Consider the following 16267-nt stretch of genomic DNA (forward strand, 5'->3'; position numbering starts at 1 on the left):
TGGTGTTGGAGTTCCCGTCATGGCTCAGTGGTTAACGAATCCGACTAGGAACCATGAGGTTGCAAGTTCAATCCCTGGCCTCACTCAGAGGGTTAAAGATCCAGCATTGCTGTGAGCTGTGGTGTAGGTTGCAGATGCGTCTTGGATCTGGCATTGCTGTGACTCTGACGTAGGCCAGCGGCTACAGCTCTTATTACCTCCCTAGCCTGGGAGCCTCCATATGGCACAGGTGTGACCCTAGAAAAGAAAAAAACAAAACAAAACAAAACAAAAACTAAACTGTATAGTGTTGACATAAAAGCAGGCACATAGATCAGTGGATCAGAACAGAGAGAGCCTAGAAGTAAACCCACCCATACGTGGTCAATTAATTTAAAAAAGGGGAACCACGATTATACAATAGGGAAAGGACAGTCTCTTTTTTTTAATTGAAGTATAGTTTATTTACAATATTATATTAGTTTCAGACATATAGCATAGTGATTCCATATTTTTAAAATTATACTACATTTTAAGTTGTTATAAGATAATGGCTATAATTCCATTTGCTCTATAATATATCCTTGTTGCTTATCTGTTGTATACACAGTAGTTTGAATATGTTAAGTCCCTAACCCTAATTTGAACCTCCCCCCTCCCCTCTCTGCTTTGGTAACCACAAGTTTTTTTCCTACATTTGTGAGTCTGTTTCTGTTTTGCATATACATTTATTTGTATTATTTTTTAGATTCCATATAAGTGATATCATATAAATTGTCTTTCTCTGTCTGACTTGTTCACTAGGTATAATATTCTCTTGGTCCATCCATGTTTCTGCAAATGGCAGAATTTTATTCTTTGTTTATGACTGCCGAATAATATTTCATTATAAATATATACCATATCTTCTTTACCCATTTACCTGTTAACTGGCAGTTGGTTTTTTCCTTGTCTTGGCTATTGAAAATAGTGCTGCTATGAACATTGGGGTGCATGTATCTTTTCTAACTAGTGTTTTAGGATTTTTTCCAGCTATATAACCAGGAGTGCAATTACTGAATCCTGTGTTCTATATTTCATTGTTTGAGGAACATCTGTACTGTTTTCCTTAGTGGCTGCACCAGTTTACATCCCCACCAATGGTATGCAAGGGTTCCCTTTTCTTCACATTTTCTCCAACATTTGTAGACTTTTTGATGATAGCCATTCTGACATGTGTGAGATAATATCTTGTATGATTTGCATTTCTCTAATAATTAGAAATGCCAAGCATCTTTTCATGTGCTTGTTAGCCATCTCTATGTCTTCTTTAGCAAAGTGTCTACTCAAGTCTTCTGCACATTTTTCGGTTGGGTTGTTTGTTTATTTGATATTGAATTGTATGAGCTATTTATATATTTTGAATATTAACCCCTTATTGAGGGTTTAGATGTTAATGCCTCATCAGGAAGTTAAAAAATAGGCAGAGGATCTGAATAGACATTTTTCCAAAGACCTTTAGACAGCCGTCAGGTATATGAAAAGGTGTTCAGTATCACTAATTATCAGGGAAATGCAAATCAAAACTGCAATGAGATATATCACTTCACACCTACTAGAGTAGCTGTTGTCAAAAAGATAAGACATAAAAAGTGTCAATGAGGATGAGGAAATAGGGAACCCTTGTGTACTGTTGATGAAGATATAAATTGGTGTAGCCACTATGGAAAAGAATATGAAGCTTCCTCCAAAATCTAAAACTAGAGTTACAGTGTTGTTCAGCAACTCCACTACTGGATAGTTATCCAACGAAAACTAAAACACTAACTTGAAAAGATATATATACCTCTGTGTTCATTGAAACATCAATTATAATAGCTAAGATATGGAAACAACCTAAATGTTCATTGACATGTGAACGGATAAAGAAGATGTGTCATATACATGAAACATTATTTATCCACAAAAAGGAATGAAACCTTGCCATTTGTGACAACATGGATGGACCTTGAGGGTGTTATGTGCTAAGTGAAATAAGTCAGAGAAAGATAAATACTGTGTGATTTCTCTTATGCGTGGAATCAAAAAAAAGAGAAAGGGAGGGAGGGAGGCGAAAGAAAGTAGGAAGGGAGGAAGAAAAGAAAGAAAGGAAAACCATGCTCATAGACAAGAGACCACATTGGTAGTTTTAAGATGTAGGGGTTAGGAGTGGGAGAAATGGGTAAACTGTTGGGGGTTTTTTGGTTTAAATAAATTGAATTTAACTATTTTTAATTTTAAAAAATTTACTTCTCACAGTTTTGGAGGCTGGCAGTCTAGGAGGTATCAGGATTGGTTCCTCCTGAGAAGTCTCTCCTTGCCTTACAGATAGGTGGCTGCCTTCTCACTGTCTCCTCACATGGCCTTTTCTCTGTGTGCTTGTATCCCTGGTGTCTTTCCTTTTAAGGACACCAGGCATAATTGAGTTAGGGCTCTCCCCTCATCATTTAACTACATTTACTCATTTAATTGCTTTCTTAAGACCCTGTCTCCAAATACAGTCACACTGGGGGCTAGGGCTTCATCATATAGATTTTGGGGAAACAGAATTCAGTCTATAAAATCTGTGTTAATGTATATTCTCCTGTATTTTTTCTAAACCAGAGTAATTCCAGGAAGTTACAATAACTGAATCAGATAAGAAATTCTGAAAGTTACCCTTGCTTTGCCTCATAGTTTGAAACATTACTGCTCTTCTCCTCTCTTTTTTTAATTAAAAAAATGGAAATTAGAAATTTGGGGAGCAAATTCTTAGAATTTATTAGATTGTATGACTTCACCGATAAATGTTAAGTGAGGGTGACTTACAGTAAAATGTCTTCAATATACATCTTTGGAATTTCTAGCATGGCTTTAATGTTCTCTCCAGTACACTTGTAGAGTTTTATGCTTAAATCAAATTGAGGCTTTAAATAAATAAAACAAGCTCATCTTACTAAATTATTTTTTAGACCTGGAGTGAAAGTTTATACTTGTTTCCTATTTCAACACAGGCCAAACAACTGCGAGAGCATTATATGAGCAAGTGCAATACAGAGGTTGCTGAAGCACAGCAAGCTTTGCTGCCTGTGCAGCAGACCATACGTGATCTCCAGAGAAAGGTATGGCCACAGTGTAACTTTCCTTACTTGAACTTGTCTCCATGTAGCATTTTGGTTTTTGTTCTGTTCTGGGGAGAAACTTGAACTTTCTTATTCATCCCAGAATTCTTAGCACCTAATATGGTACCTGGGCCACAATAAAAGTTTATTTGCTGTTAATGGTGTTTATTGATTAAATGAACAGATGCATAGATAAATCACCCATTTTTAAAGTTATTCTCTTGTTTCTTTTAAGCTATAATGGGCTTCCTCCTAAAAAGTTGTCTTTTGAAGAAAGTAGAGACTTCCATAACCTACTTTTGATCTTAGATATATGTTTCTAAAATCTCTTCTTTTAAGATGTCAAAACTTTATTAGAGCCACAGGTATTTTTCTTACGGAATACGTGCCACTTGTCATTTCTAAAATATCTTTCATGAAATCAGTAGCAAGTCTAAAGAGGAGGCTATGCAAGGTACACTGTGTTTTAGTTTCCAATTTTTACTAGTTATTCCCCATTTTATTCTTCCTGAGTCATTAGTTATTTAGTATTTAGGCATTTGATTTTACTAGTTATTATAGATTATTCATTGAGTAGAATCTGGTTCGATTAGTTGAAGATAAGCATAATGTCTTTTTTTATTATTCTGAGAAAGAAATCTGTTACCTTTTCATATAGGTAGAACGAGTACTGAATTTTCATTTTGGTATAGTATTTTTAGCACAGCTTTATTATACAGATACATTCAACAAATTTTCACTCATCCAGAGTAGTTAGGAAATAAGTGTTCTCTTTAATTATATATGCAAAAGTTATACTCATCCATTGTGTATGGAGTATGTATACTTTTTCTCCCCACTATTGTAATTCCCTTGAGAATGGCATTTATTGCTTCCTTCGGATTTTTCACAGAACGCTTTCTAGTGATAGAAACACAGTGAGTACTAAAAAAAATTAATTGATTAGTTGTTGTCTGTTTACAGATTTATTCTAATTCTCCTTGGTGGCTGAATGTGATCCACAGAGCAATAGAATTTGGTATTGAAGAGGAGCTTGTTCAAAGAGTGCGAAATGAAATAACCAGCAACTACAAGCAACAAACTGGCAAGCTTTCTATGTCAGAGAAGTAAGAAAATATTACAAATTAGAATAATTATATGAGTAATCACCCCAAATATTCAGATGACTTGATATTAAAAGTTACAATTAAATATCAGAACATATAGTTACAAACATCTGGATCTTACATATCATTAAGAGTCTATTTCAAACCAAAACATAAGTGTAAGTCTAAAAGGGAAACCTTTTTTTTGATATATTAGTCACTTTAAAGTGTTCTCTTTTTAGTGCTTTTTTTTTTTTTTGTATTCCTTATAATCTACTTAAAGCATTTTCTTTGTATGTTTGTTGGACAAAATTGCTTAAAGCCACCTTAAAGCAAATTTTTGAAATAGACTTTGTTTCGGAGAATTTTGGCCTTGGGGTAAGGCATTCATATTTCCCTGTGTGATTCACTTGCTGAGAGCTAAGTTCATAGCGCCACAGTGGCCCAGGTTTTATATTGTCGAGCTGTCTGCTTTGTCTTCCCCATCTTCTCATCAATGCTCCCCATTCTCTGGTAAGTTGGACTTGAGGTATAAACAATGAATCATTCTTATTAAGAAACAAATTTACTCTTTATCAAAAGTACCTTCAGTGGTTTAATCCAAAGGAATTGGGTGTGGGGGAATTAGGTATTTTGGCAGAACTGTTGATTGTGGGTAGGGGAAAAGAGAAAGGATCTTTATTGGATCACATTCCAGTATCAAGTCAGCCTTGGGGTTAAAGTTGGTTTTCAGTGAAAAATTCAGTGTGGAAATATCTTTGGTTTTTTGTTTGTTTGGTTTTTTTTGGTTTTTGGTTTTTTCATTCGTTTTATATTTTTAGGGCCACACCCGTGGCATATGGAAGTTCCCAGGCTAGGGGTTGAATCGGAGCTGTAGCTGCTGGCCTACACCAAAGCTTCAGCAACACCAGATCTGAGCTGCATCTGCAACCTACACCACAGTTCACAACAATATTAGATCCTTAACCCACTGAGCGAGGCCAGGGATCAAAACTGTCCTCAAGGATATCAGTCAGATTCATTTCTGCTGAGCCACGATAGGAACTCCTCTTTGAAATGTTTTAAAATGTTTTCACTTGCTCTTCTAAAAACTTTTCCAAGTGTCTACTAACACCCTAAAGAGAGAATACTGCATTTTTCTTGTGTCCTTATCAACTTGGATGTACCTTATACTGTATCTTTTTCACCATACAGAATCCGATGGGCTTCTCATTTCTGAAATATATGCAGTACATTATGCTTTTGAGTACATTTCCCTTTTTCCCCGTTAAGCACAAGAATCACTGTTCCAGCATAAGTTGTCATTTACGTCATGATTCGTTTTATCCAGTTTCAAAGCTATTTCCCAACGTATTCTGCCAGCATTGTGGAATCAGCTGATAAAAAAAAAAAAAATGCATAAGATATCTTGAATTTTTTTTCTTAAATCATACAGAAACTATTTTTAAAAGTTGTAAATCCTCATATTAGAACATATCCCCTATTAAATGTTTTGAAGTCCCAGAGCTGTAAAGGACCAATAAAAACATAGAACATAACACAATCATGATTTTAAAAAAACATTAGACATAAAGAGAAAGTAATAAAACATTTTTAAAGTTAATATTTTTATATTATATATATTCAGAGATGAGCTTAACATTGCTATTCTGTTTTTTAATGAGACTGAGATCTCAAAACCCAAACTACTTCTATTTGCTTATTAATGATTCTTGGAAAAGGCTATGTAGCTTCATGATTAAGAGTATAGGCAGGTTCTCAAGCCAGACTTCCTGTGTTCATATCTCAACTCTGTCACTTATTAGTTTATGACCTTGGGAAAGTTATAATCTCTCTGTGCCTTAATTTCTTGTCTGTAATACCACACAGCATTTTTGTGAGGATTAGTAAATTAATATTTATGAAGTACTTACTTAAAATAGTATCTACCATTCAGAGTGATGTTTGAGTTATATATTATTGTTTTCTTCTGTTTCATTTAAAGGACCTGCAATAGAGAACATCATTAAGATTTGTTAAATGCTAATCCATGATAATATTATTCAGCCCCTTCTCATATGCTCAGATATGAGTTACTGGAGAGATTTTTTTCCAAAAACCACTTCTTCCCATTGTTTCAAAATTTAATTTTTGAAAAGCAATCTAAATTTCTAATAAGTTACAATTAAAAAGATTTGAGAAGTATTGACATCTAACCTAATTTTGTTTCAGTATATCTGTCAATTTTTTTAGAAATTACTAAGCAGCTACTCTGTGTCTATTACATAGGTTTTTCTTAAAAGATGTAATCCCTCTAAAAGTCAGCTTAATGAGAAGACAAGAACCATAAATAAACTTCATGGACAGAAAGCAGCAGATTAGTATTGTGAAATATTGCGGAAGGCTTTTAGAAAGGAGAGCAGGCTCTTTTGAACAATTTGGAGAGAGTGGTGTATGGCATTTTAGGGAAAAGAAGGATGTACTCTTAAAAAGCAAACAAGTCTTCTGCATATTTTCCATTTTTTAAATTTCTTATTATTCCAGGCTTCCTTTTCCTTTCATAAATCCACATACACACATCCACAATTTTTTTTTCTTGGCCCATTTCATTTATAATTTATCAAAATGGTTAAGAGCATTGTGTTTGGGTTTGACTTCTCACTCTGCCGCCTAATAACTTTGTAACTTTAACGAAATTACTTTAATTCATTCAACTTCACCTACAGTGTGTGGGCACAATGGAATCTATTGAGGCTGTGCAGAAATGCTTGGCAAAGTGCCTGGCATTTAATAAATGCTTAATAAAATACATATATGTATATATAATTCCCTTGTAATATAGATATAACTCTTGGCTCCTTTTCTTTTTTCGTTTTTTCCTTTTAAGGCCACACCTGCGGCCTGTGGAGGGTCCCACTCTAGGTGTTGAATCAGAGCTGTAGCTGCTGACTTACACCACAGCCACAGCAACACAGGATCTGAGCCACGTCTGCGACCTACACCACAGCTCATAGCAATGCTGGTTCCTTAACCCAACGAGCAAGGCCAGGGATTGAATCTGCATCTTCATGGATGCTGGTCAGATTCATTAAACATTGAGTCATGACGGGAACGCCATTGGCTCCTTTTCTTCTCAATTTTCTCTTTTCTTTTCATCTGGCAGTCACCCCTCCACATAGAACATGGATGTCAGGAGAGCCGTCTGTGGTCAGTCAGCATTAGAAGGAAAGAATGTGGCAATCCTGATCTTTCAGAAACGGCGGAGACAGAGATAGGTTTCGCATACCGTTTCTCAGTTCCAAGGGCAGAAACTAGTAGGCTTTTTTGTTACCTTTTGTAGTAGACAATCCAGTGTTGTTATCCCTTGCTTTATAGTAGATACCAACTGAATACACTCCTAAGGTAAATTCCCTCAGATGTGACTAGGTGAAACGTTGCACAGTTTGTTCAATGCCTTGCCAGCCACTTTCTTAATCTTTAGGAAACTAACCTCCTATTTTTTTCTTTGTTTTGTGGTGCTGGTGATGGAAATCAGGTTCCATGACTGCAGAGGTCTTCAGTTCTTACTTACAACACAAATGGAAGAACTAAGTAAGTTCCAGAAGCAAGTAAGAGAGGCTGTAAAAAATCTGGAGGGACCTCCATCTCGTCATGTTATTGAATCTGCAACAATCTGCCATCTCCGACCAGCCAGACTTCCTCTCAACTGGTAGGTAGTGGGAGAAATCTTATCATGAAATGGCATCCTTCTGTTGAGCTGGATTTCTTCTGAGAGAAAAAGCAATGGCTTCCACAATAAAACTTTTTTCATTTGAATTCAGACAGAAGTAGAGATATATTATTAATCTAATTTTAAAAACAATTTCTCTAGGACCACCTACTAAAGACCATGTAATGACATACCTATTGTAGAGAAAATGTGAAGTATAAAATATTAAGTCTCTTTTAGATGTTACCTGATTGCTGGTTATGTTTTTGAATATTTCTCTGATAATTTCTTCTTTTCCAGCTGTGTCTTTTGTAAGGCTGATGAATTGTTCACAGAGTACGAATCAAAGCTGTTTTCTCACACGTAAGTTCTCTGATTATTTCCCATCAGGAAAATGAAACATTTTATAAGACTTGGTGTTTTAATTTATGGGACTATCTTTTACTCACAGTAACATTTCTTTTTTTTTTTTTCTTACTAAATCAGTTTAGCAAATTTTAGCATTTAATCACTTAGCATTCTCAGTTTCACATGCAGAGGTTACCACCAAATGCTCATGTCATGTAGAAGTGAGTAATGTAGTAATGAGGAATATAGGGAGAACACAGACACTTAAGTCTTTGGACTCAAATCCCTCCCATTATTGTGGGCAAGTTACTTCTCTAAGCCTCTGTATCCTCATTTGTAAAATAAAGATGGTAATGACACTTACCTCAATGAGCTTTTTGTGAATATTGAATAAGAAAATGCACAGCACTGTTTAGCATAATGTTTGATACATGGTAGGTAGTCTATAAAGTGTTAGCTCTCATTATTAACACACTTTTTCCAACACAAATTTGAAGTTTTCATCCTTATGTTAGGAATTAAGCTACTTAGTACATATAACTGTGGGATTAGCAAAATTATCCCTTTTTTACTAACACAGAAATTGAGAAAAAGCTAAATTCTGATTGCCTCAGGAAAAAAAAAAAAGAAATTGATAGTGAATGTTTAGATTATCTTGTGGTTATTGTTTTGTTTTTTCTTGCATAGATGATAGTAGTGGTAATTTGTGTTTTGTAATATTTTAATTCCCAGAGAAAGATATTAGCCTGGAATTTATAGCCATTTTTTATTAAGCTAGAAAGACTTGCAAGTACAATCTTAGAGACATGACATTGAAATTTGATGGAATTTTTTTAACCTTGCTTTCCTACTAGCTCTGCCGATAGGATTTTATAATACTTGTTACCCACTGCCAGTTATTGTTGCTTTGTTCTCAAACGTCTTCAGAGTCAAAGGCCAGACGGCAATATTTGAGGAGATGATAGAAGATGAAGAAGGGCTGGTGGATGATCGAATACCTACCACTAGTCGCGGCCTGTGGGCAGTAAGTGAGACAGAGCGGTCCATGAAAGCTCTGCTGTCATTTGCAAAGTCACATAGATTTGATATTGAATTCATTGATGAAGGAAGTACTTCAATGGATCTCTTTGAAGCTTGGAAGAAGGAATATAAGGTATTTTAAAACTTCCTTCCAGTATTAAAAATTCACCTTACATTAATTACTATGTTCCTTTTGCTCTCTTCAGTTTCTGAAAATCTGCTTTAGAGACTTGAAGTGCTGGAATTTATCTTTCCCTAAAATGTAGCAATTGTAATGATGAGTAATAAAAATAGTAATACTGTAAGGAATGTCTATTTATTAAATTACCAAAATAAAATCATTATTAAAATGAAATTTACATAAAACATTTTATTTAGCTATGAAAGTGTATAATTTTAGTGTTAGCTTGATCTCACACTGCTATTCTGTGAAATTAGAATATGGTTTATTTTTTGCTTTGATTCGCTTTTGCTCTGTGAATAGCAACCAAACATCAACAACTGTGGTGATTAGAGAACAAAGCAAACGTTTTTCGACATACAAGACTGGAAACCATTGCAATTAACAATGCCCAAAGGGACCCTTCACATTTATACTTTAATAGTCTCATCATATTATAACTCTACTTGAGACGAGATTCCAGAATTCATTAATTTTTAATTACTTTCTATATGTGGATTTTTTAATCTCTTATCATACTTTGCAAGTGAGATGGGTGAGGGAATGAAAGAAGTGGGTTTTTATTTATAATGTTATAATTCCACTTGATATTTTTTAGTTTTTTCATCTAAAGTTGTTGCCTTTTAAAGCAGGATAAAAATTTCTTTCTGTCAAGAAAGAGAAGCTATACTGTCTATAATATTCATATATTTGATAAATTGAGGGATGATACTTCTATAGAATCAAAGTCATGGTTCATAATAATTCTTTTCTTTTCACATTGCTATTCTAAAAGCAGAAGCACATTGACACAATTACAGCAAGTCATGGAAGTAGACAGTACTTTATACTGTGTTCTCTTGCCCCTGCATTCTTTCCTTGAGTTCAGTTTAGCCTCATGCTCTGTGTCACAGGAATGCTTATCATTCAGTTCACCCAGATCTTTGTGCATTTTTTGTCTATACTGTTGCAGACTAAACCCTTTTACAGCAGTATAAATGAATGAGCTACTGCTACTCATATCAATTGCTAACTCAGAGCAATATGTTTTCTTCATAATGAAGAAAGCCTATTAAAAATTTTATACATATAGAAGTTCCTTTCGTGGCTCAGTTGTTAACGAATCTGGCTAGGAACCATGAGGTTGCAGGTTCGATCCCTGACCTCTCTCAGTGGGTTAAGGATCTGGTGTGCTGTGGCTGTGTGTAGGCCAGTGGCTATGGCTCTGATTAGACCCCGAGCCTGGGAACCTCCATGTGCTGTGGGTGCGGCCCTAAAAAGACCAAAAAAAAAAAAAATTTATATAGATTCATACCATTTTAATAAATTTCAGAAACATAAAATAACAGATTATTAAGTAGGTGTGGATTCATATAACCCCAGTGAAAAGTATGGAATAATAAGTCCAGTTCAGAATAGTAGTTACTGCATTATTAGGGACTGAAGGAAGACTGTATAAGGAAAGAGAGTGATGCAGTTGAGAAAGAACACAGGAGTTGGTATTATTCTCTTAAATTGGATGATATGTACTCGGGTGTGTATTTTGGTATTCTCATTATCATATATACATATTATTTTGAATATGTAAAATACTTTATAATAAAAATATTTCTTTAAAAAATAAAGCAGAGAGTTCACCAGTCTAGTATTGATCTATAATGATCTTTGGTCCTAACCAAGAAATCTTGAGGTATGCTGTTCCTAAGATTCTGAAGAGGCAATCCACTGTAGCATCATGTGGAGATTATTCAGCCACACTTCCGCATTCCAAAAAATGGCCCAAGAATTGCTTGAACCTTAGACCATTAATGAAAAAAACTGTATATGACTTAAGACCTCAGTGAAGACTCTTGACCAAGGCACATCTTGGTGGTTTAGCCAGTTTTAATTACATGCATTACCACTGCCTCTTTCCTTTCTGTTCCTCCAGTTGCTTCATGAATATTGGATGGCTCTGAGGAATCGTGTGTCTGCTGTTGATGAACTTGCAATGGCTACAGAACGACTAAGAGTACGCGATCCCAGGGAGCCAAAGCCCAATCCACCGGTTCTTCATATCATTGAACCACATGAGGTAATTTGCAAGTGAACCACAGAAAAGAGCACAGCAAATAGATGCCACAAAAATCCCAAGATCCACAGAAGAGAAAGAGGGCAGTGATGACCCCAATAAGCAAGTATTTCATATCTACTCTTAGTTTGAGCCATATGAGGTCATTTGTTTTTATAAGTAAAAGATAAGCAGTTTCATGCCTAATACATGCTTAGCATTAACTCTTTTGGTGCATTTGCACATTTGTTTATCTCCATATTGCACATTCATCTATTCTTGAGCACCTTCTGTATCCTAAAACCTAAAGATATTTTTGGTCAGTTTTTAGACATACATCCTATTACCTCAGCTTTTTCAGAACTGGAAAGATCTTCCCTAAGAGTGACCAGACTTATTTTGTAGTGTTTCCCTTTGCTACTGATGAACAGATATTGATGTCTTCTGATAAAACCCTCCTGGTATCTCAGGATTAAGAAATAACTCTACCAACCTTTTTTCTTCATATTAAAAATATTTCCTTATGGAGTTCCCGTCATGGCTCAGTGGTTAACGAATCCGACTAGGAACTATGAGGTTGCGGGTTCGATCCCTGGCCTTGCTCAGTGGGTTAAGTATCCGACGTTGCCGTGAGCTGTGGTGTAAGTCACAGACGCAGCTCGGATCCCGCATTGCTGTGGCTCTGGCGTAGGCCGGCGGCTACAGCTCTGATTCGACTCCTAGCCTGGGAACCTCCATGTGCCATGGGAGCGGCCCAAGAAATGGCAAAAAGACCAAAAAAAAAAAAAAATATATATATATATATATATTTCCTTATATTATTTGTTTTTATTCCTTTAGTCTTTTAAATTTTTTTTTGTATAAAGCTTATAGACTGTAACTTAGAAAAACTTAGAAATATTCATTATATACTATTGCACCTAATTTTTAAAATAGAATTCTCACTAAGTTTTTTCTGGGAAAACAAATTCCTCTTACTTTTATACTTCTTTCTGTTTACTGTATTCTCCTGAGGAGGGCCACAGAGCAAAGGGGAGCAGGGAGATTCTCCTCCAGATTTCTTAAAATGACTCTAGCCAAAATAGCATATCACTTTATTTTTCTTTATCCCATGAATGTACTTCTGAAAAATTATATACAAATAGCCTTTGGCTGATTTTTATCCTACTTCAGGTATAAAGGGAAGCTTCCTATTAAAAGAATTCTACACTGAATTTTGTCTCCTATAAAACAGAAAATATATATCTTTGAAATATATTATCTAATGTCCATTTTGCAGATTTGAGTTTTCACATGTAAATGTGTTTTCTTAAAATAGGGCACAATATTAAGGAACAGTTGTGGATGGTAATATAATTTACCACCTTAGAATAAAGAAGTTGTTTTGTTTTGTTTTTTAGGTAGAACAGAATCGTATAAAACTACTAAATGATAAAGCTGTTGCTACATCACAGCTTCAGAAAAAACTTGGACAGCTTCTTTACCTAACTAACTTGGAGAAGGTATTGTTTTTAAAAGATGCTACTTTTTCTCCTACTGTATTATCAATAAACCACTTTAGTAACTCTTTCTATTTAATCTTTTAGTCCCCTAATTAACAATACAGATTTTTAAACTATTCTTTTATTTATATTAGTGATATGATTCAGAACACTAGCTATGCCTGCAGTAGCTACAAAGATGATAAAAGAAGATGATATCTATAGAAAGCATTAAACAGACAGTGTAAAAAGTGTGATATATATATAGTGTAGCACAATGCAAACAGGCTGTGGTTTGGAGTCTTAAACAGTGGAAGTATTACAACATACCTCTGGGCAAAGATTGCCTTATATAAGATGTACACATGCATCCACTAATACATACATAGATTTTTTTTTTTTTTTAACTTGCTATTTGAAACTCTGAAGGGTGTCTGGAAAGCTGCTAAATATAAGACATGGTAATGAATTATTTAATGTAATTCTCAACACATTTTCTGAGTTGTGAGCAAAGTATTATATTAGACATTGATGAAATTTGTTCCATTTTCTTGCAAGAATAAATGGCAGTTGACAGGGTAACTTATTAGAACAGCATATCACAGTAGATTTTTGGATAGGGCAAATGAATGAAAACAGTAGACTGCCGTTGGTTTTAGGTGGTTTGTTATATCTTACCTCAAACAAATCAATAATTAACAGAGGAAAGGAATAATTCAGATCAATTTTTTTAATGCTTGCATATCTACATTATAGTTAATGGAATTGTTTTAACCAGTAGTTACTGAATCCATGTGCAGTTTAACAATTTTTCTACTTTTACTGCTTATAAAAGTCAAAAGGTAATTGAACTTTTTTTTTTTAGTGTTTAAATGTATGGTTAGTGAAACCACAGATTTAAAAACTTTAGTAATTTATGAGTTTGATCCACTTTCATCTTTATGTTTTCCTCAGTTTTAAAACCTGTTCATTTGGTGACTTTTTTGAAGCTCTTTCAGTTTTTGAAATTTTAAAGAGATTCTAAAAACCTATCATTGTTACTTTTACATAATTTTCAAGCATAGATAGATCTCAGATCAGTACTATTTCTGCTTTCTAGTTATTTGCTTGCCTTAGATTGGAAAAAAGCATACTGAGAAGAAGCCAATATTAATAAGCAGTTACTTGAATAAATGTTATTTGTAAATCCCAGGAATGATAGTGTTAGGTAATATATAAATTATTAGGTCATCTCAATTATTAGATTATTTTAATTGCAGTTGCCAGCATTTACTTTTATAAATGAGTTATAAAACATGTATTGTTTTAAATAAAAAACTAATCTATGTTTTAAATTCTTCTTTTTTGCATAGTCTCAAGACAAAACATCAGGAGGTGTCAATCCAGAACCTTGTCCAATCTGTGCTCGGCAGCTAGGCAAACAGGTGCAATTATAAAATACCAAATGAATTTATAAAACACTTTGCAGTTTTCAAGGACTTTTGCACAGTCTCCCTCTCGCTCGCTCTCTCTCGCTCTCTCTCTCTCTCAACAACTTTACATAAAAGGGCCAAAAGTTAACTGACATGTTTAGTGCCAAGTATGTTTGAGCAAAGTTTTTCCGTAAGTGATAGGTGAAAATGTATTTCTAGAATAATCCCATCTTTTTCATTAAAGATGAATACTTTTAAGTATTGTTTCCAATCATTTGACTCTATCAGTTTAACATGGTTATTTGGTTATTGTGCAGAAATATAATACAGCATACACAGATTTACTTACGGTGTTAAAAGGTATAGTAACATAGTTCTTACTTAACATTACTTATATCTAATAGTCCCAGGCTTTAAGACACAAATAACAGTAATTCTAAGCGAATTTATATGTGATTTCTAGAAGACTGTTATATCAATTAAGTACATTTTTGTGAATATTAGTATACAGATGTCTATAAACTTAATGGATTGTATTAGTTCTCCTCAGTGAGATTCTTATTTTTATTTTACCAACTGTGACTTATGACACTATACGAGTTTGTGCTTTGTATGATAAATGAATATATATAATATCAGAATATTTAGTGCTTTTTAAAATTTGAAAGGTAAGTCTGTTACTACTAAACAAATAAAAGTGTCCTAAGCAATTTTTTTTCTGTGGTATTGAGATCAAAAGATTAAATTATAAGTTCCATATTCTGACCGGCAGTAATCACAAAGAACAAACCTTTTAGTTTCCATCATTAAAGGAAATGAAATTTTAAAGGACATTTTATTGATAATAAAACTTATAATGTTAGATGTTACATTGGAAACTGAGCAGAAGAATGGTAATATCCAGATACTGGTGATTTCTGATAAAAATCAATGATGAAAATGTTTTGATAAAAAACTGTAAAAATGGAAAAACTTTATGGTATATGTAGTTTCTTCTTTGCTTTTAGTTTTGATGAGATTTGTACAGCTAGATCATCTCAAAAATTTTATTGTCTTTAACATTTTCATCTCATTTTCTGTATAAGAAATGCTTTAACATGTAGAAATGCAAATCTACTCAATAAGCTATGTAGACTATATTGTATATGATACTATCTTTAGGTTGATGTTGTAGTGTGTGCGTCAGTGGTATAGTGGTAAACATAGACACTTTCCCAATTGCTGATGTAGGCAGTCCCTCTATTGCATCTGCTGCTATAGGGCTAAGGAGTAATTTGCATTTTTCCTAACTACTGAAGTAAGAACAACATCCTACGAAATAATAATCATTGACTGACTATACTGCTCTTGTTAAGGTGAGCAGAACTTAAGACTATGAGAGCGTATTCTGATTGGACTAAACATAGTTTAAAAGTACAACTTACTATTTTATGACTTTAAAAGATATTTATATCATGAAATATTTAAGAAATGGAATTATGACTCTTTCTTTTAATATATTTATAGATTGGAAGCATCTTTGATGGCATCTCGCTGAGACGTATTCTCTGTTATCTTTTTCAGTGGGCAGTACTAACCTGTGGTCACTGTTTCTGTAATGAATGCATTTCAATTATTATCGAACAATACAGCGTGGGGTCCCACAGGAGCTCCATTAAATGTGCCATCTGCCGCCAGACCACATCTCACAAAGAAATCTCGTATGTCTTCACCTCAGAGAAAGCCAGCCAGGAAGAGGACATTCCTGTGAAGGTAAAGTTGGTTAAGAACATGTAGATGTATAATCAAAGCAGTATAATAGGAGTCAGTATCTGGCAGTGAGAGCATCAAAATCAGAACAAGGCTGGCACAATGAATATGGAGCAGCCACTGTCATCTGGCTGTAGATATACTGCCTGAAAGCCTCAGCTTTACCATCTACTCAT

General features: G+C 34.3%; 1 protein-coding gene across 6 annotated transcripts in view; it reads left to right on the forward strand.

Moving 5' to 3' along the window:
• SHPRH (SNF2 histone linker PHD RING helicase) overlaps window positions 1–16267 on the forward strand; it is an 84530-nt gene that overhangs the window by 43913 nt on the left and 24350 nt on the right. For all 6 annotated transcript variants that reach the window (XM_021087080.1, XM_021087086.1, XM_013992509.2 and 3 more), the window contains 9 exons: window positions 2991–3098; window positions 4062–4204; window positions 7698–7871; window positions 8172–8234; window positions 9147–9372; window positions 11330–11473; window positions 12850–12951; window positions 14283–14354; window positions 15906–16094. In XM_021087080.1, coding sequence (XP_020942739.1) covers window positions 2991–3098; window positions 4062–4204; window positions 7698–7871; window positions 8172–8234; window positions 9147–9372; window positions 11330–11473; window positions 12850–12951; window positions 14283–14354; window positions 15906–16094 — 1221 coding nt within the window. The remainder of the gene's footprint in view (window positions 1–2990; window positions 3099–4061; window positions 4205–7697; window positions 7872–8171; window positions 8235–9146; window positions 9373–11329; window positions 11474–12849; window positions 12952–14282; window positions 14355–15905; window positions 16095–16267) is intronic.

This window comes from Sus scrofa, chromosome 1 (assembly GCF_000003025.6).
Source record: "Sus scrofa isolate TJ Tabasco breed Duroc chromosome 1, Sscrofa11.1, whole genome shotgun sequence".
NCBI lineage: Eukaryota > Metazoa > Chordata > Mammalia > Artiodactyla > Suidae > Sus > Sus scrofa.